The following is a 25713-nucleotide window of genomic DNA, read 5'->3' as shown; positions in this document are numbered from 1 at the left end:
TTGGAGGGAGAGGGGGGCGATTCAAAATATGGTCCCTTCATTGCTGCAGACCTTGAGTGGGGTTTTCAGCTTCCCTGAGGCATGTAGTGATAGAGACAGACTGCCCCGTGGAAAGTGCTAGTGCTGCTATCCTGTGTCTGCTTCTCTTGATGGAGACAAGCCTATGCTGGGATGGATTAAAATCGGGGCTGAAAAAAGATGTGGTCTAGCGTGCTGTCATTTTTTTCAGGCAAAAAAGCAGTAAGGCAAACAGAAACCTCAGATTACTACCATTAAAAAAATACAGTAATTTCTCACAAGCGTGTCAACATTGTGACTCCTTTTAAACTCTCCACGTTTCTACTGAATTAACGTGTTTGTGCATGTTTTTGAACTGTAATCCATAATGCCTGAGTCTACTTAACCTCTCTTTACATGCCGTGCTTCTTCGTCTGCATTTGTCTTCCCATACATATCTATATGCCACGTTATGCATTTAGCAGGCTCCCTAAATATGGCTCGTAAATCACCCAGGGTTAAAATTCACTCCTACTCTCACAACATTATTTCCTAATCTCTAAAACATGTCAGTGGAAGAGCTTGAGGGTGACCTTTGGCATCATAAATTGGAGAGCAGGTTGACATGGAAATGACCTCAAGAAAATCAGACCGTAGAATCACGCGTCCAGCTCCGTAAGAGCCTGGCAGGGATAAACCTCTCCCCTGGGCTCAGGCATCCCGGGGCAGGATGGAGAGGCCAAGCTGGGCTTCTGCAAACCTCTCCCTGTGAGCACTGGGAGAGAGGGGACGTGTCTGCCTGGAAATGTGTGTGCAAACACGTCCAAAGCTTGCTGTAGCGGGGACGAGCAGCTGGGGTCGTTTCAGGGAGGGGTCGCACCCTGCACGGCTGCACAGGGATTTTGCCATGAACTTCGGTAGGCGCCAGGCTGGAGCCGAAGCTACAAGTAGCATGTGGGATCCCAGGGAGCCGTCAGCGGGCGGGAGCGCGGTGTTCCCCGCACAGCCGGCAGCCCCCGCGTCCCGGGAAAAGCGGCGCAGCGTTGCAGAGAAGCGCTTCTCGGTACGGCCGAGAGCCGCAACAGCGCGTGCGGTAATTAGCCGGTAATTAGCATCCCTTGCAACCGCTGGCCCATCGTGCAGGGGAAGGCTTCCGGCAGCCGGCTGCGGACTTGGCTCCCCCCCGAAAACTCTGCCTGGCTGGTGGCTCTAGCCGTAAAGCCCGAGCAGGCTCGCCGCGCCGGTGCTGAGCGGAGCGGATGCCCAGCACGGGCCCCGGGGTGCCGGGTCGCCAAGCGGTGAGCAAGGCGCGCAGGCGACGGTGACGGCAGCGATGACAACAATATGTAACATACACATATGTATAGGCACACATGGACCCCTCCGTGTGCGCCCAGGGCTGGCAGGGCAGAGAGCCCCGCGCCCGGGGGGTGCCCCCGCCCGCCGCTCCCCCTGCCCTGGCGCGGCCGAGGCGGCGGCCCCGCGGCGGCGGGACAGGGGCGGGGCCGGCGGGACGGGGGCGGGGCCTACAGCCCTCCTCGGCCAGTCCGGGGGCCGGGGCGCGGCGGGATGTAAATGAGGCGCGGGCCGATTGGGCGCTGGGAGCGCGGGGCGGGGCGCGGGGTGGGGCCGGGGCGGGCGGTGCTGGACGGGGCGGGCGGCGGCGGGCGCGCAGCTGGAATGGGGCGGGCGGGAGCGGGGCGCCCGGTGCAGCTGGCGGGGGGCGCCGGCCGCCCGCCATAAAGTGAATGGCCAGGGTGAATGGGAGGCAGTCGGCCGGCGCCCTCCGCCTCCGCCCTCCCCGTGAGCCGCGGGCCGGCAGCGAGGCGAATAGTGCCCGGGAAGCCGGGGGGATTTACTTTCTGACAGCGGCAGAGCAGCCCGGGACGCGGGGCGGGGGCCAGCTTCGCCCCGCTCGCAGGATTAAGGCCGCCCAGCCGAGCCCGCATCTGGAGCCGCTGTAAGTGCCCCTCCGTCCCCGGCCTCCCGGCAGGCGTTGTCCCCTTTTTTCCCCCGTGAGCCCCTCGGTGCCGGCCCGGGCGTGCGGCGCCAGCCGGCCGCAGCCCTTCCGACGCTGGGGCAGGGTAAGAGCATCCCCGGCGGGGCGGCTCGGCCCGCTCTGCCTGACAGCGCGGGGGCAACCCCGCTCTCGACCGGGGAAAGGGACAGCAGCCAGGGGCAGGGGGAGAGCGGACGGATCGAGCCCTGCCCTGCCATCCAGAAAGGGTCCCGGGGCCGCGTGCGGCGGAGCTGCGCCCCCGGCGCTGCCGCGACCGCTGCCCGCCCGGCGGCGAGGCGCGGCGCCTCCTCCGCTCTGCCCTTGCAGGGCCCGGCAGCCCCCTGCCCGCCGCCGCCGGGGTGCCGCAGCCCCGACCGCCACCTCGGAACCGCCGCGGGCCCCTCCCGGCAAGCGCTGCCGGAGCCTCTCGCCGTTGCTAAACTTAGTCATTTTCCACTCGGGCGAGCGGGGCCGGGGCTGTTTAAATTAGCCGGGGCTCGCTGTAAATAACGGCGCTGCGGGCTGCGGCTCAGCTGTCTGCTGGGTCCGGGGCAGAAGGGCGCGGGGAGCAGAGGCGAGGAGACGTCGCCGGGAAAAAGGAAGGCAGCCCGACGGCTTTTGGACAGTTGGATAAATGATATTTATGTAACGGGCTGGCTCCTGTTTACAGCAGAGCCGACCTCCCTGCAGCGCCGGGGAGAGGGCGAGCCGGGCCCCGCGGACGGGGCGAACCCGCCCCGGGACGCCGCTGGCTGCTGCGCCCCGGCGGTCGGGGCTCCCGGGGACCCGACCGGGAGTAACAGACCTGACTGGGCTGCGGGTGAAGGAGCGGGGGGAGCGCCGACCCCCGCGGCGGCTCCGTCGGGAGCTCCGAGCCGCCCCGGCGGAGCGGGGCCGCCCGGCGCCGGGAGGCTGCGGGCAGAGCCAGCAGTCGGACCGCCGAGCACTTGCACGGGCTCCACCGCCTCCCCGGCGCCGGGGCACGGGGCAAACCGGCGTCCCTCCGTCCCGCGGGGCGCCCGAGAAGCCCGGCTGACCGCAGCGGGCAGCCGACGAAGCCCGGTACCGGCCGCTCTCCCGGCTATTCCCCGCTCAACGAGTGCGGCCCCGGGGGAAGGGCCAGCCCGCCAGCGCGGCACCCCCACGTCCTTCCCCGCGTCCTCCTCCTCGGAGCGGGAGAGGGGCCCCGGCTGGCCGCGGCTCTGGCGGGGGAGGGCGGCCGGGGCGGGGGCCGACGCCCGCGCTCCGCCGCAGCTGCTGGAGCGGGCTGGGGAGGGGGGGGCGGCGGGGCCCCGGTGGGGGGCGGCGGGCCCGGTGCCGCCGAGCGAGGCACACCTGTCGGCCCCTCTCCCGGCGCCCCCGCGGCTGGACAGCTGAGGGGACGGGCTGGGAGGGGGCTGGCTCCCCCTCGGCAGCGCCAGGGCCCTGCAGAGGCGTTGGCAGGGGTCGGTGCAGCCCCCTCCCAGCCCGGCCCCGGCGGGGCTAGGCAGCCCGGAGCAGCAGTGCCCCGGCCGGAGCTCCCGGGGCGCCGCTCACCTTTCCCGCCCGGCCCGGCGGGTTGCGAGGTGCAGAGCTCGGCTCCGCAGGGGGGCCCGCTGCTGCAGGACCCCGGGGCGCGGCAGAGCCCCGGTGAGAGCCCCCAGCCACCGCACGCGGCTGGTGCTTCGAGCTGGAGGTGCAGGAATCAAAACCAGTCCCTCACCTGCCTCCCCCTTCCGTCACCTTAGAGGGAGGCAGCCTCTCGGCCGAGGGGCCCGTGGTCCGTGCACTTCCTAAGTGGAGACTAGTGCTGAAGGCAAAGAGGGGAATTTGACATCCCCCAGACAAGCTTGTGGGTCCTGCACGCCTGGCCCGTGACGTGGAGGATGCTAGGGATGAAATGGCTCTATCCCCTCTCCAATTTCGGGAGATGCTAAGAGCAGCAGCTCAGGAAGGTGCCTTTCAGGAGTGTCACCCCTGTTCCTGGCCCACCTTCCAAAGGCAGGGAAAGGACCACCTTTTCGGTGATGGGATCAGGGTCTCCCTGGCTCCTCGCGCTCCCTCCCAGCCCCTTGGCCTGTCGGTGAGCCAGAGGAATGGGTGTTTGTGCAGGCTTCGATGGTGCCTTGCTGTGAGGGACAAAGAGCTGCCTGCTGGCTCCTGAGGGACCAGCAGAGCATAGTAGCTGCTTTCAGTCTCTACAAATGTCCGCAGAAGCAGAGCAGGGTTTGATTTTTTTTTTTTTTTTTTCATTAGCAAACGGTCGCACCATGCCTGGTACTTCTTACAGGGAGCCCTCATGGGGAGATGTCTTTCCCGATAGCCTGTAGAGGGGTCTGGGTGAGGGCGGTGTTTTTTCTGGTGTTACTGGGCTTGTGTGACCTGCAGCCCAGGCTCCCTCCATGAAAGCCCACCTATATTCCTGAGTTGTCTCCTGTCCAAGGCACTGGTTTAAAAACCAGTATCTCTCTCTGGCAGACAAACTGTTGCAAGCCTCACTTAATATCTATTACATTTCTATAAGGGCTTAATTCAGGCAATTAATAGATCTGCAAATTGTGACTGGATTGCAAAAGTATTGGTTAATGTAACCTATGGATAGTTGGCAAAAGAGAGTGGCATCTTCTCTCTGTCAGATGCTACCCAAAACCTTGAGATTGAGAGGTGAGGCTGACTTTGGAGACTGCCAAAAAGAAAAAGCCAGAAACCCGATCTAGGAGACCGCTCCAAAAGGAAGATGAGATGAGCTGGGGACATGAGGTCTGTCTCGTGACCTGGCACATGTGCCCCGGTGCTGGGGACAGGGGAGGTACCTGGGCTGGAAATGGAATTCCACATGGGGAAAACCAGTGGTTTCATGCTGTGTGCCCTGCATCAGGAAGGCAGTGGGATGAGACTGCGGGGCCAGCCGTGGAGAGAGGAGAGTCAGAAATGGGAGGCTGTGGTGTCTCTGAGCAGGCTCAGCGATAATCTGACTGTTTGAAAATGGGAGATTGCTATTTACTTAGGGTCTGATGGCAGAGGGGGCAAAGCTCTCCCTCCTGCTGTGGGCCGCCGGGGCTGAGGGCATCAGGCTGTGCCAAGCCTGGGCATTTGCTGTTGGCAGAGGGACAGCCTCTACCAACTGGCATTGGAGTTAGTGCTGAGGCCGTAGGAAAAACCCTCTCTTGTCAACACCCGGCTGAAATGGGCTGGGGTTTCAGAAGACTGGAGAAAGATGATTTCTGAGGCCAGCCTGCCGCATTTCTCTTCCTCCTCTTTGTGTGCTGCTCCCCCTCGCCAGCACCCCTGCCCTCCTCCCGCCTCACCTCTGAATATTAATGCCTCTGGCAGATTGGATAATAATGTGACTGGGAATTGAATGAAGCTGGTTATTAGCTCTGGGCTTCCTTGGGGCATTTAAGGGAGTCCACGGGCTGTTTCTGGAGGCTCAGCAGCATAAGGGACTGGGGCCGGACTCAGTGTAGAGGGGGTTGCTTCTGTGGGAAAGGATTTGCTTGAAATCCTTGTCTCCTGACCCTGGAGAAAGACAGGTACGGCAGCCTGGCCAGAGCTGTGAATTCCCATGGGATGGTCAGCGATGGATCTGCTGTTTTTTCAGTAACAATTAAATATTAGAAGTTGTTTTCAGGAAGGAACTAGGAGAGCTAGCTGGGCAGATGGTGAGAAACGTTTCTGTTATTATTAGGCTTTAAAAAGAGATGGGGAGTGAGCAAGGGAGTTCCCCCTCTTCCCACTGGTGTCGGAGTATTGCCCAGCAGATTCGGGAAGAAGGCCAATCTTCTGCACACTGAACAGATTTCTTGCTGATTTTGCAGGGTACAAGTTCAAGCTCAGAGCCCTCATTTCTGAAGAGCTGCATCTTACGATGTCTCTCCTTGGGAGCTACCTAGTCTTTCCATAGGTGGATCTGTGAATGCTTTAGCATGAAGGGAAATATCCCTGTTGTGCAGAGGAGAAACTGGCAGAATTACTTGATCTGATTTCAGCCAGAAATACAACCTCTGTCCCTTGACCCTCAAGCCAGTGCTCTTCACTATCTCCCAAACCGCAGCTCCACCAGAAAATAAACATTTACACCCTGTTAACTAGTGCAAAAGAGGAGGGAAACCAGAGCTGAATTTGCAGAAGTTGCTCTTAATTTTGTCCATCTGATTTTTCAACTGTTCGAAGTGTTCAGAGATGCATTAACAGGGCTGTAGCTGCTGGGGATCTCAGCTGATATGGGGAGCTGGGTCTTGTCTGCATTAAATTAACCCTTCAAAATCACCATCAGAGCTACTGTTACTGAGACACCTGTTTGTAAACCCCTATGAAACAAGTTCCACAATCCCAAATTTGAGAGCCTAAGAAACACTTATGTCTGCAGGATACAGCAGGTATGCTCCTCTATTTCACATAGCCCTGATCCTGCAGACTACTCTTATTAAATAAATGCATTTATTTGCTACTTGGGGAGCTTTGGTGGGATGGTATGTGCTGGAAGGCTCAGCACTTGCAGAGCTGCCTGCAAAAACTGAAAAAGTACAAAGATGAAATAAAACGAATGATGGGAGAATGTGCAGTTACATTTGCCTCTCTTTCTCCCTCTTCATTCCTTTTCCCCCCCAGTCTCATTTCAAGCAAAAGCACCCCCCCATTGCCTTTTCTCCTTCCAGTGCTGCCACTTATGTGAGTCTAATTTTCTTAAAAAAGCTTATTCTAAATGACCAGTGAGAAGCATGAGGATTTAACTGTAAATCAAGCTGACCTGTCTGTGTGTGGATATTCTTATTTACTCTTCTTTCTGAAAAACAAATAAACAGAGAATCCCTCCCAAATAAAGCAGTTCCCCACTTAGATTTGAACACACTTTAAAAGAAATCTCTTTTGTTTTAGCCATTTTTATTTCCTGTTTGTTTCTGAGCTTAGACTTGACAATGAAAACCACATGAAATTCCCTTTTTGTTCCATCAGTTTTATTTTTGGTGCCACAATATTCCAACTTCCAGTTCTGCAAGTTGGGGTCGGTTTTAGGGTTTTTTTTGTATGTATTTATTGCAAGGTTATTTTTTAAAGTAAATTCATGGAAGTTTTTCTCCAAAATACTAGACTTTCTAGAGAACTGGATGTATCAGGGTGATTAAAAAAATAAAATTTAAATCTTTAAGCTAAATTAATTGAGCCATAAAGGTCAGTCTGTGTATGGATCCATACCTAACCAGGGAGAAATTCCAGTGTGATGAACAATATGTACTTTTGTGTCCCATTTAAAAGGTTTTTGCAGCTTAATTTGTGTTGGGTGAGTTTTAATAGCAGTGTTTAAAAAAGCACAGTGCTTGAGCTCAGATGTGCCCCTAGTCCCAGGCCACGATGAGAGGCCATGGAGGCTGTTCCCACTACCCTAGAGCTGCAGGTGGGGTTTGCTGGCAGGACTATTGCAGGGGGCTGGGTGAGGCAGAGGTATTTCTGGGTGTAAGGTCCCCATCCCCAGCGCAGGCAGGCTGGCTGGGCGATTGAAGGGAGGTTATGTGACCCAAGCGGCAGTGTTTTGAGACAGCTCACTTCCCTCTGCCCCATCCCTTTTCTCTCTGAACTGCTTTGATGGGATTGCCGGAGGGCCAGGCTGGATGAGTAATTAGGGCTCTGCAGCCTGCTTTCCTACCCACCCAAACTGCCTACCTCCCAAGGCTCTGCATGGGATGCAGCCTTTAGCAGATAGAAAAATGAAGGATTTGGGGGGAGTAGAAAAAAAAAAAGACAGACTTCGTACACAGTCCTTAGGCAGCACAGCGCATTTCAGGATCCTGAAATTCAAACCTCTTGTTTTGCTGCTTGTGATGTCTGTTGCACCCCCAAATTTAGGGACAGAGCAGTTTGCCACGGCCCCAAGCAGGGCACCTGGATGAGAGGCTGCGGGGACAGAGGGCTGCCAGCCTTCCCTTCTTGCCCACCAGCCATTCCTCTTCGTTGCCCCTGATATGCACAATTTAACTGTTCGTTGCTGGCACACTGCATGAAAACCAGGCAATCCGCGGGCCTGATCCTGCCAGTACAGGCTGCTTGCAAAACGCTGCAGGATCAGACCCAGCAGTGTTTGCAGTGGGGAGGGCTGATCGCCTCCCTCAGCCCCCTTCAAACAATGTCTGGGTAAACAGGCTGACCTTCAGGGCATGTTGCAAGGTCCATAAAGGCAGATGGGGGGGGGGGGGAGCTCAAGCATCCATCCCAGAGCCACCCTCCCCCTGCCCCAGCCCTACCAGCCACAGTATCCCAAGGAAGAGGGGAGGGATACTGTGGGCTGAGATCATCCGTTTGTTTTATTCACGGCAGCCTGCGTCCTGCAAGGGTTTTCCTGCCAGAAAGCTTTAAAAAAAAATTTAAATATAAATTGCTTGGGGGAAAAAAAAAAAAAAGAAGACAAATCATCAGGAAACCTTACAGCCAGGCACAGCAGACATCGGCTCCCTCCAGCGTTGCGGGTTTCCACTGTGAGACAACACATCCCTTGGAGCGAGCCAGCCACTTCTGGGCTCTCCTTGTCTTAGCCAACAGGGCTGCTCGTTGGCCATGGTGGCTGGTGGGGTAGTCACAGCACCCTTAGCAGTCGCTACTTTTCCCTTTGGAGCCCTGCAACCCTCTGGGCTCCACCAGGTTGTTTCAAAACAACGATCCAGCAACATCCCACCCCACCCCCCCAAAGAAAAAAGCTTCTTTCTAGCTGCCGCTTTTGCCAAGTTTTGTCACAGAACAAATGTTTATGATCAAGTCGAACTTCTCCAGAAAGGATTTCTAGCAGAAATGCTGATGGATGGCGGATGCGGGCAGCTCAACAGCGCACTGAGGTCAGCCAGCCATAAGGTTGTGACGTGCCGACAGCATGGCGGGATCCTTCCTGACCTTCAACCCCCTGCATCACCCGCTTGATTAGGGGCTTTCTTGAGCTTGTTTACTAATTGTGAGAATCATTTACATCTTTGGTAATGTCTTGAGTCATCTGCTGCCCTCCATCTCCATACAAAACTCCTGACAGCAGCTGGAGTCATAGAGCTCCAGTCCTTGATCTCGCTATCTGAGCCTCCCTAAAATGGGCCAACTTTACAGCCACAGAGATACAGAAATGACCCTGCCATGCTGCTGCGAGTGTAGCCCCCACAGGAATCAGTTTCCTTTGACTGCCAGAATAATTAGCCAAATTCATACAATCGCCCAAATAAATACAGCAACACATACCGATCTGCTGATGCCAGGCCCTGCTGCCCTTTGCTACCGTGCGAGCAGTGCGTGTCCATCCCCCAAGCTGCAGGCAGGCTGCCTGTGCCTCTCACTCCTGCCCAGGATCCTGGTTTGCAACTGTCTCATCTTGCTCCCAGCCACGCCGCTGCTCAGCTTGTGGGTGCAAGGGAACATCACGGTCCCTCGCATGCTGTGTCTATGCAGCTATTTCTCCTGTGAAGATGCTGGCAGATCCCACAGCGCTGGCATTGGTTGCTTTGAAACCAGCTTGTGGGGGCTGTGAGAGCAGACAAGGGCAGGCAGGGATGACTGGGGTGGGTACGGCCAGGCCAGGCCAATACCAGTGCTCTATGTTAGTGGGTTCTTTGTTTTGGTTGCAAGATTCTCCCAGGCAGAATTTCTTACTGAAATCAGTCTATTTTCCCCCTTCCCCAAAGCAAAGGGATTAATTTCCCTGAAGGACTTTTCTTCCCCTGTAATTGCAGACCACGCTCTCACTCCCAGCACTCCTGCACCATGGAGCCTCACCGCACCAGCAACTTTGTGCAATCGCTATTCATTTGGGCAAAATCAAACCTTTCCTGATTTATATTGTTCCAGATGCCTAACAAACAAGACATAACAAAGCATGGGTTTATTAATACAACTATATAGTCTGTCAGAAAGAAAATCCCAGTCCTGGCTGATGGAGCCAAGGTGCTGAAAGCCTCGCTGAGGCAGAGCATCTAAGGGATAGCACAAATCCAGCCAGACATGGCGAGACCTGCAGTGCAATGCTTACAAGAATGCAAGAAGTACAAACGTTTAGTTTAGGAAAAAAACAACTTTGAAGAAAGTCTGGCAGGACTTTCCTTCTGTGTTAAGATTAGCTCTTCATTTCCAAATTCTGGGTGCCATTTCAGAAACTATCCAGGTAGGCTAAGGGCAGCACTGGCCTTCAAAGATACTAGTGCAAATAGTTTGCTTTAAGCCAAGCCCAAGCATGTTTCCCCATCTCTGCAGATCCCCATGCTTTAGCTCAGCTGGATCTCCACCAGTCCAGTCTGGGGGCCACAGACACACCCATTGGGGAGGCCGATGTGTTATGTACAGTGCATGGTTACAGCAGAGCGCTTCCCCAGCGCAGGGGCATGGTGCGGCCCATCAAATAAGCGAACGGGACACATTCCATTGTGAGCTTTTTTTGCTGCGGACATGGGTATAGAGCTGTCAATCCTTGGGACATTTCCATTGCGATAATCCTCCGGAATACGGGCGATTTATTAACCCTCTGCTGCCCAGAGCAGAGGTTTCAGCCATCACCCTCCTCCACAGCTGGCGGCTCCTGTCAAAGCAGAGGAAGCAAGCGGCTTGCTCTCACCTTGCAGGCTGCCGCCAGCCCCCAGGGAATGCATTAGGCAGTGTCCAGCAAGGCCGGGCATTTCCCTAGCACCTCTTATCTGAGGATCTGGAAGCACTTAGAGGAATTTTGCTTCATTGCCTCTACCAGCTCAGATAGGCTCATTAACATCATTTCTGAGATGAAGGATGGAGTCCCAGAACAGCCGAGTGGTTTTACCTACATTATAAGCCAAGTCAGTGACAGCACCTTATCTCCCCATCCTCTCCCTGCCTTGTGTTATCAGGAACTTCTCTGTGGAGCCATGCACAAAAAGAGAAGAGAGTGGAAACAGCCTGGACACCCTCCCCAGAAAGCCAGCCTGTGCTGCCAGCTACGGGCAGGAAGCCTGTCAGCAAGGGCCTGGGCTGCTGCGGTTAGCATGGCACCACGCACTGCCTGCAATGTTCTTACAGCCCAGAATGTGTGCGGGGCAGTGCCAGACAACCCAGGCAACTTGCTCCAACAGCAATAAGATACTAAGCGCCTCAGGGAGCTTTGGCAATTCCTACTGATGGGAGGAAAAAAAAACCCAAACCATGTTCCAGGCTTCAAAGCAGCACACACCGCTAGGAAACCACACAGCACCAGAGCTCAGGTGTTAGTGCCCATCTGCAAGGGACTAAATCGAGAAATAAAGTTTATTATAACCTGTGACTCAGCCCTTGCTGGAGGTCAATGATCCATTTATGAGCGTGCACCCGAAAGCACTGCTCAGCCAGCCTGGGGCTGTGCACAGCCTGAAGTTTTTGGAGGCAGGCAGCTTGCTTTCCTGTCCTGTAATGGCTCTGTGCTCTGGGTCACTGGCTGGCTGCTGCTGTTTATCTTCCAGTGATTAATGGTCACTCTTGGTTCCTGCTGCAATTCCATTAAGCTTAGAGACTTAAAGCTACACTGAGATGTTTAGCAGTGGGTGACCCTGGTCTCCCCACAGTTGTATTTCTATAGTCTTGAGGAAGTGAAGATTAACTCTTGTCTTGTGTCCCATCCTTTTTACTTTCTAGCTGTAGGGAAAGAGCCCCTTGTAGGTCGGCCGGCAAAGAGAGCCTGGCTCTTGGGTTGCTGTGTGATTCATGTGCTCTGCAGACTGTGGCACTTGAAATCCCAGCCTGCAGGCACCCTCATGGCATCATCCCCTGAACAAATGCATGTATCCGGAGAACAAAATGCTCTTCCAGGAGGGAACAGGTGCGGCTTCAGCCCCTTCCCCTTTGACATGGTGCAGAAGAGGCAGGGGCTGCTTCACCTTAGCTCAGCCCCTTCTGGGCACCAAAGCAGAGAGGCAGATCATCTTCCTAAAAATGTACAGTTAGAGTCCCAAATGTTTATCTCTGCTAAAAGCCAGTCAGCACACGGGGAACATGAGCATGAGAGGAGTAAAGCAATCGACTAGACTCCATCAGGAATCTAATTACTCCCAGGAATCTTACTTCTGGGATTGATGGAACAGGAAGAGACAGCTCTGACCCTAAGACATCTAGTGTAACATCATACCTTCACCTCAGGGGATGGAAGAAAGAAAAGACACCACCTTCCCAACTGATTGCAGACCACCTTTCAGCCTGAGGGATAACCCTGAACCCTTTGTGCAGATCAGCAAACCCAAGCAGACGCTGCAGCTACCATGGCCCTGGCCAGAGGCAGAGGCAGGGGAAGCTCACAGGTCCATGGGGCTGTGCCGATCTGCTGGAGGAAGCCTGGCCACCTGGGCTTCCCTCCTGCCCATGAGTCACCAGAGGTCCATGCGCTGCTGCCTAGGGACACCAAGTATCAGGTTCCTGCTGAAGCACCCCTACATGCCCATGGGAAGGCAAATAACATCAAAAGAACCCAAGAGACAGCTTTTTCCCTCCAGATCAACCTGCCAAAGCAGGTTCAGCAGGTAGCCTGCTCCCCAATGGTAGTGCAGGAAGTTGAGCAGCAAGCACTTGTCAATCTGAAGGCAGCTCTCAGCAGGCAACATCCACATCACAAAAGCCACCACTATAATTAGCCTTACTTGGTCACAGTCAGCCTTTATGTTTCCTCCCCGCCTCTCAAAAAAAACCCAAGCAAAGGCATCTTTGCTCCCGGGTGATGGAGCAGCATATTACTGAGAACCAGGAGAGAGGTCACGGGGACCCTTGCTTGCTCTTTTTGGGTAAACAAGGTTGCACTCCTCCTCCTGCCCCAATGGCCCTGGCTTGGGCAGCCCGGCACTGATGCAGAAATAGAAAGGGGGTGAATTTGAAAGGAGAAAAAGCCTAGAGTAAAAGCCACTTTCTTCCCCCTGCCCTCCACTGAGCCTCCACCGTGGAGCAGGATGGCAGCTCCCCATCCAGCTGAAGGGCCCTGTGCAGGTGGCTGCTGGTGCTGTTGCACAGGAGCCAGGGAGAGGATGCACGTGGGTAGCAACTGAAAGAAAAGGTATGTTTGTTATGGATTTAGGAACCTTTATCTTGGGAGCAATTATGTATGTTGATAGAAGGAGTTTTACAAAACTGAAATCTCTGAGCAAGCCTGGCTGCATGTTGCTAGTATAGGAGCTGTCCCTAAAGAAACCATTCTTTTATGTTAAAAGAAAGCGAGATGAAGACTCAGATAGAGATCATAAATTTTATTTTGTCTAAAGACATTTTTGAGGTGCCAATTTCAGTAACTCCCTGAGACCAGGCAAACGACTTAGTAGAAATGCCATGAAGGTTTAGCGTTGACTTTCTTAATGTCTCTGCCTAGACTGCAATCTAGCCAATGTAGAAGAAAGCTCCTTTAATTAAATCCGAAAGGGCTGTATAATCTAGAATAATACCTACAGCCTTTTGTGTCAGTGGCGTGGGGTTACCTTTGGGTAAATACATTGGTACAGAGCTCATGTGCTGTCCCCATTGCAGACTTTTCCTGTGGTCCTCCATAACCATGCTGAGCAGATCCCCATCTCCCTTTGCTTTTGCTTCTCTGCGACCTGCTGAGAAGGCCTTCCTTGATGCCACCACATAGGGCACATGCAATAGGTATGTAATTATATATATATATACATACAAAATCTTCTCTCTGAAATCCTCCTAGTTTTAAATTCATTTCAAAAAGCAAACTTGTTCCGAGACACACTTCCCAGTTTCAACTTGAATACGGGCCACACTTTAAAACCAGTTTTAATCTAGGCGCCCACTGCATCTCTGAGGCAGGCCAAGCAGCTGCTGCTGCTTGTTGTTGCGCCCAGCAGCTTGGATCAACCTCGTAACCACTACACTGGTGCAGTTCAGGATGGGGCATGAATTTTCAATACCGGGACTGGGTTCCCCTGAGCCTTGTACCTTGTGTTGTAATTTACACTTATGGAACCAGCTGTAAAATACTCCCCCCTGGTTTTCCCATCTCCGCTCTAGTTTGCACAGATGAAAGCAACGCAAGATGTGCAAAAAGAGTCCCAAAGCAAACAGGACCCTGTGCAGGAGGACACTGTCCTTCAGTTACAGCAAGGCAGGAGTCTGAATTCCTCCTTAAATCTGGTCCAGTACAGAGTCAAGCCCTAGAAGAGAGGAAATTGTGCTTGACAGATGCAATCATATGCAAATGGCTGTAGAAGAGGGGAAATTATCATCTACAAACATTGGGCAGAAATTCCATCTGCCGCCGCCTCAAGAAGGGCTCTTAATAAATTCTGAGACAGCAAAGTGACACACATCTTAATCAAGACTTAATCCATGGAATTAATTCACTGCGCGTTTCTGCATAATTCCAAGAGTAATGCTAAAAGCCATGGCAATATCAGCAGCAGATGGACTCCCCTTACTCCATGCAAAGGTATTAAAGAAAACACAGCCCCTGTCACATCACTTCGTGTACGTACACATGGCAAAAAGCAACAGGGCTGTGCCCTGCTGCTGCCAGGAGCTTGCACAGCCGGTGGACATCAAAGGTCAGGCTCACTGCAAGGTGGAAATGGAAACCAGCCTCACAGCAAAGATGGAGCCCCTGCCACTTCCTTCCCACAGGAGAGAAGAAACCCAGAGCGAGGCAAAGGTCTGGGAAACCAGCACCAGGTGCCTTCATTAGATGCTGTTTTCAGAGAGTGCTGATTGAGGCCATTGTTGAGACAGATTCGTCAGTGCCTGGGAAGGGCTGGGGATGGAGGTTGAGTGAAGGGGAGAGTGAGGGGAAACCGCTGGTGGTTTTGAGAGCGAGATCTGCTGCAGAAACCAGGCAGATAACCGTTAGAAACGGCTCCCTGCCCTCTCACCACGGCCCGGGAAGCACGCTGCAGGTATGGGGGTCAGCCTTGCCAAGGGCCCTGGCGGCAGCCCTGCTCAAATTGACAGGAGGTTTTAGACAGCTCTGAAAATACATTCTTAGTCACTGTCATCCACCTCCAAAGGAGGTGCAACAGCTATGCGATTAATCTCTTGTTTACATGTCTAAATGCTAGTGCAGTCAAGTTGAAACACTGCCTTCAGCAGGCTCCTTCCCTGACACATATGGATTTGAGGGGCTGGGCAATCCTTCACCGGTTAGAATACAGTCTTCACAACTGGCCTCCACCTGCAGTTTGGAAGCCCCAGATGCCTGATCCAAATGCCCCTAAGTCCAGGGGTCCCAGATCCCAGCACAGTGCACCAGCTGCTGTTATGTTTTAGAGTGAGAGGCTCCTAGCTGGGAAGGAGGTATTAACTTGTTTGACCAGAGTTTCAGGAGGTGCTGTGGTCCCCTCAAAACAGTCCAGCCTTCAGAAACCATTACACCTGCATTGGTGGCAATGCATCATCCTGCATATGGCAGGGTTATGATCCGAAACTCAGGTTAAGGGCTGACACAGGGCCAGCTCACGTTTCCAAGGTGATGTGACTGGGCTTGTAGCACTTACTGCTTCATGCCTGCCTCTTCATGAGCGTCCAATTTGGTCCAGAACAAAGTGGTGCTCTCAGCCAAGCTCTTCTGGGCAATACAGGTGAAGGATGTGGGGGCCCTGAGGAAGAGCATGATGAGAATAACTGATCCTGGGTCAGAGAGGTGTGAAAAGAGGTGGCAGAGGAGTCCCAGTGGTGCCTGCAGTTGCAGGGAACAGCATCGCCAACTTCCCAGCTGGTATGTTTTCAGCCAGGGGAGGTGGCTTATGGACACGGACAGTCACTTGAGGGGACACGAGAAGCCTTCAGCCAGGATGACCTAAGGCTGGAAGCAAGCTGCTGCTGCAGACAGGATCACTCATTCCCAGGCACCCAAGGGTGTGTAATGCGATTCCTGTGTTAATTCAGGCTCCAGAGGTCCTTATGTACCCCAAATGAGTCCAATTGCACTGCCTGGGTCCCTGCTCACAGCATTTGCTGTGCAGGCAGACATGCCTTCCCATCAGTGCCATGCACAGGAGTGCTCTTCTTTTGGGATGTGTGCATGTGCACCTGTGTTAGTGCTTTCTGGACAGCTTTACTTGGGCTTGACCATTTTGCAGAGGAGCAAGAGAGAAAGAGGAGGGAAGCTGGGCAGGGAGGATGGGAGAGGCGGGATGTCTGGGGAAGGTGCTAACAGCCCTTGGCTGGCCCAGAACCACTTCCTCAGATCTCAGTTACACAGCATGCTCCCAGTGTTGCTATTTCAGTCTGAATGTCACCTATAAATTGGAGGCTCTTTCTCTGAAGGCTGCAAATAGAAGTGTCACTAGATGATCTTTGATTTATAGGGAAGCTCAGCAGAAAGCCTGGCATGTCCATTTTCCAGCCAGGAAACTCAAAGGGGTCCAAGGATCACACAGGGATCCTTTGCTTTTCCTAGACCTTTCCTCAAGGGTTGGCAAGTCCTTCCCAGAGGGGGTGGAGAGAGAGGTCACACACACAGATTCATCTCCCTAATCACCCTGTGCCTGCTGCTTTTTCAGATTCCTCCTCTTCTGCCACCCATCCCTGCCCCATGGATTTCAACCTGCTGGCAGATGCGGAGGCTCGCAGCCCAGCCTTGTCTCTCTCGGACTCCGGAACCCCTCAACACGAGCACAGCTGCAAAGGGCAGGACCACAGCGGTGAGTGCAAGGCTCAAGATGCAAGAGAGGCCCTGACCTGTCCTTGCGGGTGGATCCAGGTGGCCAGTGGCTTGCAGGAGCTGGCTGTGGTGCTCCCAGGGACATGCTGAGCTTCCTCTTGTACCACGAGCCAGCACAGTGCCATGGCAGCATGGCTGTCCCAGCAAGCAGGGGGAAGGCATAGGGGTGCATATCATGATGACAACCATCAGGAGAGCGAGAGCACCATCCTGGCGATGGGGTTGCCTGGCCCCAGCTGCAGGAAGCCACCGCTGACAGGGGGCACAGCCCATGGCAGGTGGGAGTCAGGCAAGCTGGGTCACTGCTCAACCAGGATTTTTTTGTATTTGCCTAAACCAGATCACCAGAGCAGGAGAGCTCTCCCCACAACACAGGAAATCTCATCCAATGGACAGAAGGCTACACCTAGTTATAAACTGCCCTTGTTTTTTTTTTTAACTGTTTAAATTGCTTAGATTAAATCTTCCCATGCAACAGGTTAACCTCAGACTGAACTTTCCAGGTTCAGGCAATAAGGAGGAAGAGAAATACTGTCTTGCCCCTGCTTTAATTGAAAGAGCCTGGTCACCTGTGCCTTGGTGCAAGTGGGCTCCTCCTATTCCAAGGAGGTGCCTCTGACCATTCCCAAAGGCTGAACAAACACCAAGCCTACTGCATTCTTTGTCAGGCTCCGAAAAAGAAACATCACCTTTCACACCTGCTCAGAAATCAACTACCAAATGCTGTGGCTTCCCTGGATTTTGCATCTGTCCTGTGACTGCTCCATCCCGTGTTACTCTGGATGTGGCACGACAATGCAAAGCTGCTCCTGCCAGTGCGAGGGGAGGCGAGGGCCAGGGACAGCCTGCTGCTCCCCGTGTAAAGCCTCCAGGCTCATCCATGTGCAAAAGCTAATAAGCATAATGATGCAGATTAAAATTCCCCAGAGTAAGTATCATGAAGGGAGTTACACTGGGATAACTATGGTCAGAGAATCCACCCGCCAAATTCCCTGCTGCATGCGTACCTTAGTTGGGCACATCCCCAAACTCAGTGGCTCCTCGTCAGCTGCTTTGGATGCACGGCGGTCATCTCCATTCAAGTGGCCTTCCCAATCAAGCCCACCCTGGCACATCGCAGAACTGCCAATTTAGGAGCTGACTTTTTTTTCCATTGGGCGTGAGCAGCTAATTCCAGCTATGACTGCAGTCGTTTCATTGAGTGGGTGAACGTGCACGAGATATATTCCACAACCTATTTTGGGTTGACAATAAATGCTGGGTGCCTGGCTACGTCACTCCCCACCGTCTCAAATGATCTAGAAATAAAATGGTTCTGGGAGGTGGGTGTTTGCCAGCACTACCTGCACGCAGAGGCTGACAGCTTGTACATTCACGCCAGAGAGGCCAATGGCAGCCACACATCACCAGTGTCAGGCAGAGCAGAGCACACCACCGAGGGCTGCCCAGGATGGGACAGGGCTACACTTCTGGCACTTCTTGCCTCTCCTCAAGAGAGCAGCCTCACTGCTCCTCCTTGGCTCTGCTTCCTTCATCCACAGAGTAAGTGATCCTGAGGAAGGAACACAAACCTTGCTTGTCTGGGCTCAGTTCTCAGAGATCCAATGTCCTCCGATGGTGTGGCATAGTTTGTGACACCCTCTTCTGTTAGGTTTCATCAGGCAGCACAGGTCAGGGGGAGAGCAAGGATGGGGAAGGTGTGGGGTCCCTTGTTTCCCTGTGTTGCCATGCTTTTGGTCCCCACTGCAACTCCCAAGCTCTGCACCATTTACAGAGGGCACTTTTCCCCTGCCTAGAGAAGAAGGGGAAACGGAGATGACACTCCCTATAAGCAATGCTCAGGAAGAGCCACAGGTAGCATGTATGGAAACGAAGAGGACAATAAGAGGAACATGTAGCTGCAGGCTCAAGGTCAGGATTCCTACATCTCCTTGGACTTCACAAGATTTATGGCAAGTTTTACACCAGAAGGTATGGAGAAGATGAATAGTAAAGCAAGATACTTGGTGAGCTCTTCCGCCCAGATGCAGCCTATAAGCTAGTGGTACGTTCACTCCATTCTCCTTCCCTCTTGGTCTAGTTTCTTCCTACATGAAGAAGAGCGCTCTTGAGCAGGAGCTTGTGCTTAGGGCACAGACTCCTGCTTGGCAGCAGCCCCTTCAGAAATATGCATTTGTCACAGGCTCCTGTGGGAACATATGCCCTGTATGCATTGGGCTCTTAACCCAGACTTAGCAGATGAACAAACAAACCAAGCATTGTCCCTTCATCTGTAATGAGCCATTCCTAATAACTAGCTCAGACGCGGTGGCATCACTCCCTTTTTAATCTGTTTTAGAGATGGATAATGTGGGAATCTCCCTCTTCCAACACTGGTGTAGAGCACTGAGCTAGAAAAATCAGATTTAGCTCCTTGGCCAGAACCCCATTAAGAGCATGCTTCCAAGAGTTCTGTTGAATGTGGGATCCACATGTGAAGATGCTCATGGGAACGAGGAGAGTACCCTGAGACCACAGCCAGATCCTACTGTTCCACTTTTCAGGTTCTATGGCTTCATCTGTTTCAAGAGTGCACTGGGAAAGTTCTCATCTGAGTACACCCTGGATGGAAACATGAGCTGGTCCTGGCACTGGGAACAGGAGACAGCACCTTCCTGCTTAGCAGAACCAGTTTGCACTCTGCTGTTGTGAGCCATAGCCAGCTTGATCTCCTTGCATCAGCTTTCCTGCTGGTGGATAGCATTAAATGTGCCACAGAAGTGGAGGCAGCTGGTGGGAAGCCCATGGGGAACCCCCATTGCTTCAGTCAATGCAGCACATACCCTTCGAAACAAACCTTTTATGACTGCACCCAGGCTTTCCTCCATGAAGAGCAAGCCCCTCTCCTGCAAATGCTCTCTGCGACTCCAGCATTGCTCCCTTTAGAGGAAGACAGGTGCAAGGAGGGTTTTCCCAGGAACAGCAGGGAGAGGTTTCTGAATTAGCACGCTGTCATAGGAACAGGGTAGTGGCACCAGGTTCCTGGGACAGAAGCGTCTCCCAGGGCTGAGCTCTGTTAAAGCACCTGCTGTTGGGTACAGCACTGCCCTGCAGCAGAGTCCTTTCTCTGTCAGGGCTCAGATACTTTTCAACCTCTCTCAGACTTTCTCTTTTCCATTTAGCTTTTATGGGGCATATTTTTGCAGAGCACATCCATCTGACTTGAGGAACCATTTTTTTTCCCCTCACCCAGCTGTATTCCAGGTTACCATTTCCTTGCCTTTTTAGGGGCTGTACAAGACACCTTCCATGTTGGGATTCTTCTGGACTTTGAAGCTTTTAAAGTTAGCTTTCACTTAAAAAAAACATAACCAAGCAAAAAACCCCTTTAATCTGAATCTCAGCAGAATGATGCTCAGATTTTTAAAGGTTCTTCTCCCAGATGCAACACTTTGGCAACTGTTTGCAATAATTTCTACTTAATTTAGTTGAGTATTTTCCACTGTAAAAGAACACCTCCTCTTCCTGCTGAAAACCTGATTTTCAGTTGGAACTGCTTCACCTTGCTTCTAGATCAGAGTAAGGAGGTGGTGAACATCAGAAATTATTTTCACTGAATAATTTTATTCTATGGTGACTTGTCTTGGTTCCCAGCAGAATTAAACACGAGCTGTAGATTTCCTCCCTGTAGTTGTCCTCCATAGATTGCCCAAGTGCTCAAATATGACATTTTATTTTGATGATGGAAGATACTTATATTTGCATTCTGTCCCTGCTTACAGAGTACTGACAGCCCAAGGAGGTGCTGTGGCACAGGGAAGTACCTGGCTGCCCACCTCCTGGGCCAGAGCAGCCCAAAGCTCAGCATTAAGTCCTGGGCTTAATACCTAGGAGGAGGCTGGGCTGTACTTTTCAGTTAGATACCAGTGTGAACACTGGAGAGTTTCAAGATGTTCATTTAAGGGGCAATGAAATTAAAGATGCTGCCTCTAGGAGGGGGATCTCCAAGTGAGGAGGGTGGCAGTGGTGGAAGGACAGAGAGATGCTGGAGTACTTCATGGTAAGGTCTAAGATAGGCCTTTTCCTACTTTTTAAAAATAAAAATATGTGCACCTAAGTAAGAAGGTAGAGGAGTAAGAAGGGAGGAAGGATAAAAATTTGTGCTCCTCAGGTTGCTGTCATTGCTCCTTAACTTGCTATCATTGACAATTTGCCTTTTCCCTTCACTTGTCCACAAAGCACTACTGGATTTTTTGCTGTGTTGTAAGTGGCAATCTATGTTCAGTTTTTCTAAAGGGCACCTTAGGCAGAGAGTTTTAAGCAGAGTAGGAAACCGCTGGCCTGGGTAAGTTCTGCCACCATCACCCATCTTAACTGCAACAAATGAAAACCAGAGTTTGGAAGTTTGGAAAATCCAAATCAGTCACTTGGAAGCTGCCATCCATTACATCAGTTAAACGACGGCAAACTGTGCTGCATCAAGGGGCCATTGGTTTTGGTGCTTGCAAGGGCAAGGGAGGGAGATGGGACCACTCCTATGGGTGCAGCTGGAGCTGCTGGTGGCCGCAGTGCCTCACTGAGCATGTGGAGACCTCACTGAGCATGCACTGATTGCCCCAAGGATGGGCTCCCCAAATGCATCCGAGCACCTGAGTTAACTCAGGGGATCTCTCCCATCTTTCTGTTTTTCACATAGACACCGAGAAGTCCCAGCAAAACCAGACGGACGACTCCAACCCTGAAGACGGCTCGCTCAAGAAGAAGCAGCGGAGGCAGAGGACGCACTTCACCAGCCAGCAGCTCCAGGAGCTGGAAGCCACTTTCCAGAGAAACCGTTACCCAGACATGAGCACCAGAGAGGAAATTGCAGTCTGGACCAACCTGACAGAGGCACGAGTCCGGGTAGGACTGCGGCCCTCCCACCTTCCTGGGCCCAAGCTTGTGGGGAGGAAGCAGGCTGTCATACAAAGCACCAAGCTGTCCCCCAACCAAGGAAGAAATTAGGGGCACTAGAAAATTTCCCTGTCTTGAAAACAGCTCACCAGGCTCTACACCAGAGATTTGGCACATCCAGCCACACACATACCCCATGCTGGTGCTGCCTTCCCCATCCAGTGCCACCTTGCAATAACACAGGGAGATGCAAAGCCCAGGCTCTGCCCCACAGAGCCCCACCAGCTGGCTGCCCCGATGTGGCAGACCCCTTCCTTGCAGTGCCATTGTCCCCAGCCTTAGCCTTGCTGAAGGGGTTCCCAAACCGTTTGGGGTTCCCAAACGACTGTGCAGTCACAGGCGTAGCGTGGCAGGGCTCCAGCTGGAATGAGAGCTTCTCTCTGCTACTAGAAATATGAGTTAGCAGCACTGTGAATAGCCTTCCAGCAGCTTCCACGCTCTAGGAAGTTATATTGTTTGAGTGCCTCCAACACTAACAGATTTTCCTGTTAGAAGACAGACTTCTAACACCCCACCCCAAGCTGGTCCTGAGGTGAAGTCAAAACAAGAGAGGTTATTTCCTCCACTCAGCAGCTCTCAAACCACATCCCCCAAATACTTTGCTCCCAAGTCACACAACCCCAACCTCTCCTGGGCTGTGGTCACTTGGAAATACAGCAAGTATTTTCCTCCCTTTTCCCGTATAGAGGGCATCCTTTTGTTGAGTGAGGTGGGTTATTCTGTGCATTGTAAAACGGCAGTAGTTGGGTTTTGATCTAGGTGGTGATTCTTGCTGGGAGATGATCCTGCAGCCCAGACATCTTGCTGCAACCCTTTCCTGATGCTCAGCCCCCCAGCTCCTTGCGAGCATTCCCAGCCCTTCAACAGCTCTCACCTTGCTGGGCAAAGAGACTGGGACAAGGTCCCTTCCAGGGATAGCCCAGAGAAATTCCCATCCCCTCCCTCTCTCTCTCTCAGGTCTGGTTCAAAAATCGCAGAGCTAAGTGGAGGAAGCGGGAGAGGAACCAACAGGCTGAACTGTGCAAGAACAGCTTCGGAGCCCAGTTCAACGGACTGATGCAGCCTTATGACGACATGTATTCCAGCTATTCCTACAACAACTGGGCCACCAAGGGGCTCGCCACCAGCCCGCTCTCGGCCAAGAGCTTCCCATTCTTCAACTCCATGAATGTCAGTCCCCTCTCCTCCCAGCCCATGTTCTCCCCGCCCAGCTCCATTGCCTCGATGACCATGCCTTCATCCATGGTCCCTTCCGCGGTGACTGGAGTACCAGCCTCCAGCCTCAACAACCTGGGAAACATCAACAACCTGAACAGCCCAAGCCTCAACTCCGCTGTGTCATCCAGTGCCTGTCCTTACGCCTCAACAGCCAGCCCCTACATGTACAGGGACACATGCAACTCCAGCCTGGCCAGCCTGCGGCTGAAGGCCAAGCAGCATGCTAACTTCACCTACCCAGCGGTGCAGACGGCAGCTTCCAATCTGAGCCCTTGCCAATATGCCGTGGACAGGCCCGTATGAAGGGCTGCCCTCCGCCAACCAGGGACTTGACCTTAACCTGACAGAAGGAGACCTTTAGCCCTACACAGCGTACGTCCTGCAGAGAATGAGAGCGAACACGAGAGAGCAAGAGAGAGAGAGCGCACGCAAGCAGCAAGCAGGCAGATGGACCTCTATGAAGATTTGTCTAACTATCGTATGGTGAATTTTGACTGTCTTTCCCCTCCCAAACTCCTTCCCCTCTTGCCCACCAAACCTCCTCCTTTGTGGTAAAGAAACCAAAACAGTCTACTGGAAGCCCCATGGGGAAATAGGAGCCCTGACATGCGGGGTGCCTGACCCACAGGCAGCAGAACCAAGTGTGTTTTATTCTGCCCCTCCAAACCCCACAGGGGTAAGCTCCCCAAATCCCCAGGACAGCATGGGCAGCCACCCCCTGCAGGGAACAGCTAGGGACAGGGCAACGCAGGGGCTGCCATTCAGTGCTTGGCTGATGCCTTTTACCTGCACATGTGTGAGATTTCAGTTAAAGATGTCTTGCCCACTTATCTTTCACACAGCCAGTAAGGAAAGCCTTGTCTTGGTCGATTGGCATCTCTCTTTATAATGCATATATATACATGACCCTTCAGACTTGAAGCCCTTAGGAACGGGAGTTGTAAGGATATAAAATATGTGTGTGTGTATATATATCTTATATATAGATACACAAATACATATGTAGACACTAAAATATGCTTTTTTGTTTTGTACATGAAATAACCTACAAAGTAGACCTTAAAACCAAAAACCCTGTAAAGCAAGCACATCCACCAAGGCAGCATCCTGCCCATCATGCTTTACTGCTTCAGTCGTTTCCAGTCACCAGGAACACCTTTGCCAGTGTACATCCAAAGCATCTCCTTTTGCAACAATCAGCTCCCCCTTGCACATCTCCTTCCCTTCCCTTCTCCAAATCCCATTTCCAAAAGAGATAATAAAGTTGGCACAATCCCTTTAAGGCTTCTGCCTGTCTGGTTATTGAGAGCACGAACCTGCATGTGAAGACTCAGAAATCAAGTGCCAGCAGCCCAGGTGAGAGCAAGCATCCTTAGGAGCACCAGCATAAGGCAGCCTGAGTCAGAACAGGGCCTGAAGTTTGGAGGAGCCATCTCTGTTCCTCCCTTAAATATCAAACACCCGGCTCCTCAGTACAGCGGGCCTGCAGACACAGTATGAAAGGCAAAACAAGCCCCCTCCCTGCTCCCTGTCTGCATGCACCCACTGGGGCAGGAAGATCAAGCCTCTCTTGGCTCAGGCTTCCCCGTTGTGCTAGATGGGGCCAGTACCTTTGGGCTCCTGGCAGTGCAGGGCGGGGGAGCCCTTCCAAGCACTCCTGCTCCAAACAGCAGTTCCCGGGGGAGAGGCTGCCTGCAGCAACCTGCCCTGCTAGCCCGCCCCTGCGCAGTTTCTGTTGGGAAAGCTGTAACAGAGGTGGCTGTCCTGAGATGTACGTGCACCAGGGGGACCTGCTGCTTTAGCCAATGTAGAGGGATGCAGAGGGCTCCTCCAAGGGCCCAGGGAAGCTCCATGTGCAGCAGGGGAGGGAGCAGGACATCCCCACCCAGTACAGCCTCCTTTCCCTTCATCAGGCACGTGCTCCAGGGGAAAAGCACAACCACGATATTTTACTTTTCTCTTAGCAAAAAACAAAACCCCTGCCACCACAACCTTACTTAGATGAATGGGACAGAAAAACCTGACATAAACCAGGTTTCTGTAATGTTGTTAGTATGCAGAGAGGAAGCAAGTTCTTTGCTAATAAGGGATCCTCAATAGAACATAGTAAGACACCCCTCACAAGCAAAGCATATGAACTACTCAGTCTTTGCCAAAGCCTATTCCACAGGGAGCAGCTGCTGTTTAAGCTATTGGTGAGCAAATGCTGAAAGCAGTCACAGATGTCAGCCCAACTTCACTGTAACAAAATTATTTGCTCTGAGCTAATCCAAAATGAGGGAACCAAGTCACCCTGCACTGAAACAGTTATCACTGGAAGCACAACCCTATCTGCAACATGCATTCAAAGATCAAGCGTAAACATCTGAAACATAGATGTAGCACATCCAAGTCATGACCACTCATTGTAACCCAGATCCTACCTTGCTTCTGGGCACCAGTGCTGCTGAAGCAGCTTCAGTGATTAGTCTCCATTCAGTGCTGAGGCCTCAATCCAGCAGCCTTCCTACCAAACACACGCCCGGTCTTGGTGCTGCTGTGCTTAACTCCTCTGCCATGACTCTTCCCCCTAAAGGAAGAAAGAAGGGCCTGGGCTTCTCTCTAATACCCTCTCCTCCACTGAGCCTGACTCACAGTTGAGTCCAACTCCTCTCCCTGATAACCCAAGCCAGGTAGTGCCACAATTCTCTCCTATTCCTTGATGAAGGGGCTGAGCTCTTTAAACACCTGGTCCTGCCCTTACACCCTTTCAACACACCCTGCCCCTCCACCCTGTGCTGATCTCAAGCACAGGTGAGAACACGGCAAAGCCAGAATAACCGTCTCTCATAAAGACGCAGCTTTGCCTGGAGAAGAAATTGAAGGGAGACCCAGCTTCCCTTTCACTTGGGTGATGTGTCTCTGGAAGGAAAGAAAATTCTCCCTTCTCTTCTCCCCAGCTGAAGCCAAGAATAACATGAGCTTCTACTTCCCTTTTAACCTTGCT

General features: G+C 52.8%; 1 protein-coding gene across 2 annotated transcripts; it reads left to right on the top strand.

Annotated features, from left to right (window-relative positions):
- Positions 1 to 1949: 1949 nt before the first annotated feature.
- PITX3 (paired like homeodomain 3) lies at positions 1950 to 24009 on the top strand. 2 transcript variants are annotated; one of them, XM_074874785.1, is made up of 4 exons: positions 1950 to 1957; positions 16417 to 16557; positions 21253 to 21458; positions 22467 to 24009. In XM_074874785.1, exons 2-4 carry the CDS (start codon positions 16449 to 16451, stop codon positions 23028 to 23030), a joined length of 879 nt encoding a protein of 292 aa, XP_074730886.1. In that variant the 5' UTR covers positions 1950 to 1957; positions 16417 to 16448; the 3' UTR covers positions 23031 to 24009. The 2 variants fall into 2 exon arrangements, with proteins under 2 accessions (XP_074730886.1, XP_074730885.1); XM_074874784.1 differs by lacking the exon at positions 1950 to 1957 and adding an exon at positions 13497 to 13558.
- The last annotated feature ends 1704 nt before the right edge of the window (positions 24010 to 25713 follow it).

This window comes from Strix uralensis, chromosome 7, assembly GCF_047716275.1.
Source record: "Strix uralensis isolate ZFMK-TIS-50842 chromosome 7, bStrUra1, whole genome shotgun sequence".
Lineage (NCBI taxonomy): Eukaryota > Metazoa > Chordata > Aves > Strigiformes > Strigidae > Strix > Strix uralensis.
The sequence above is the reverse complement of the archived record's forward strand: the minus strand, read 5'-3'. Positions and strand labels throughout refer to the sequence as shown.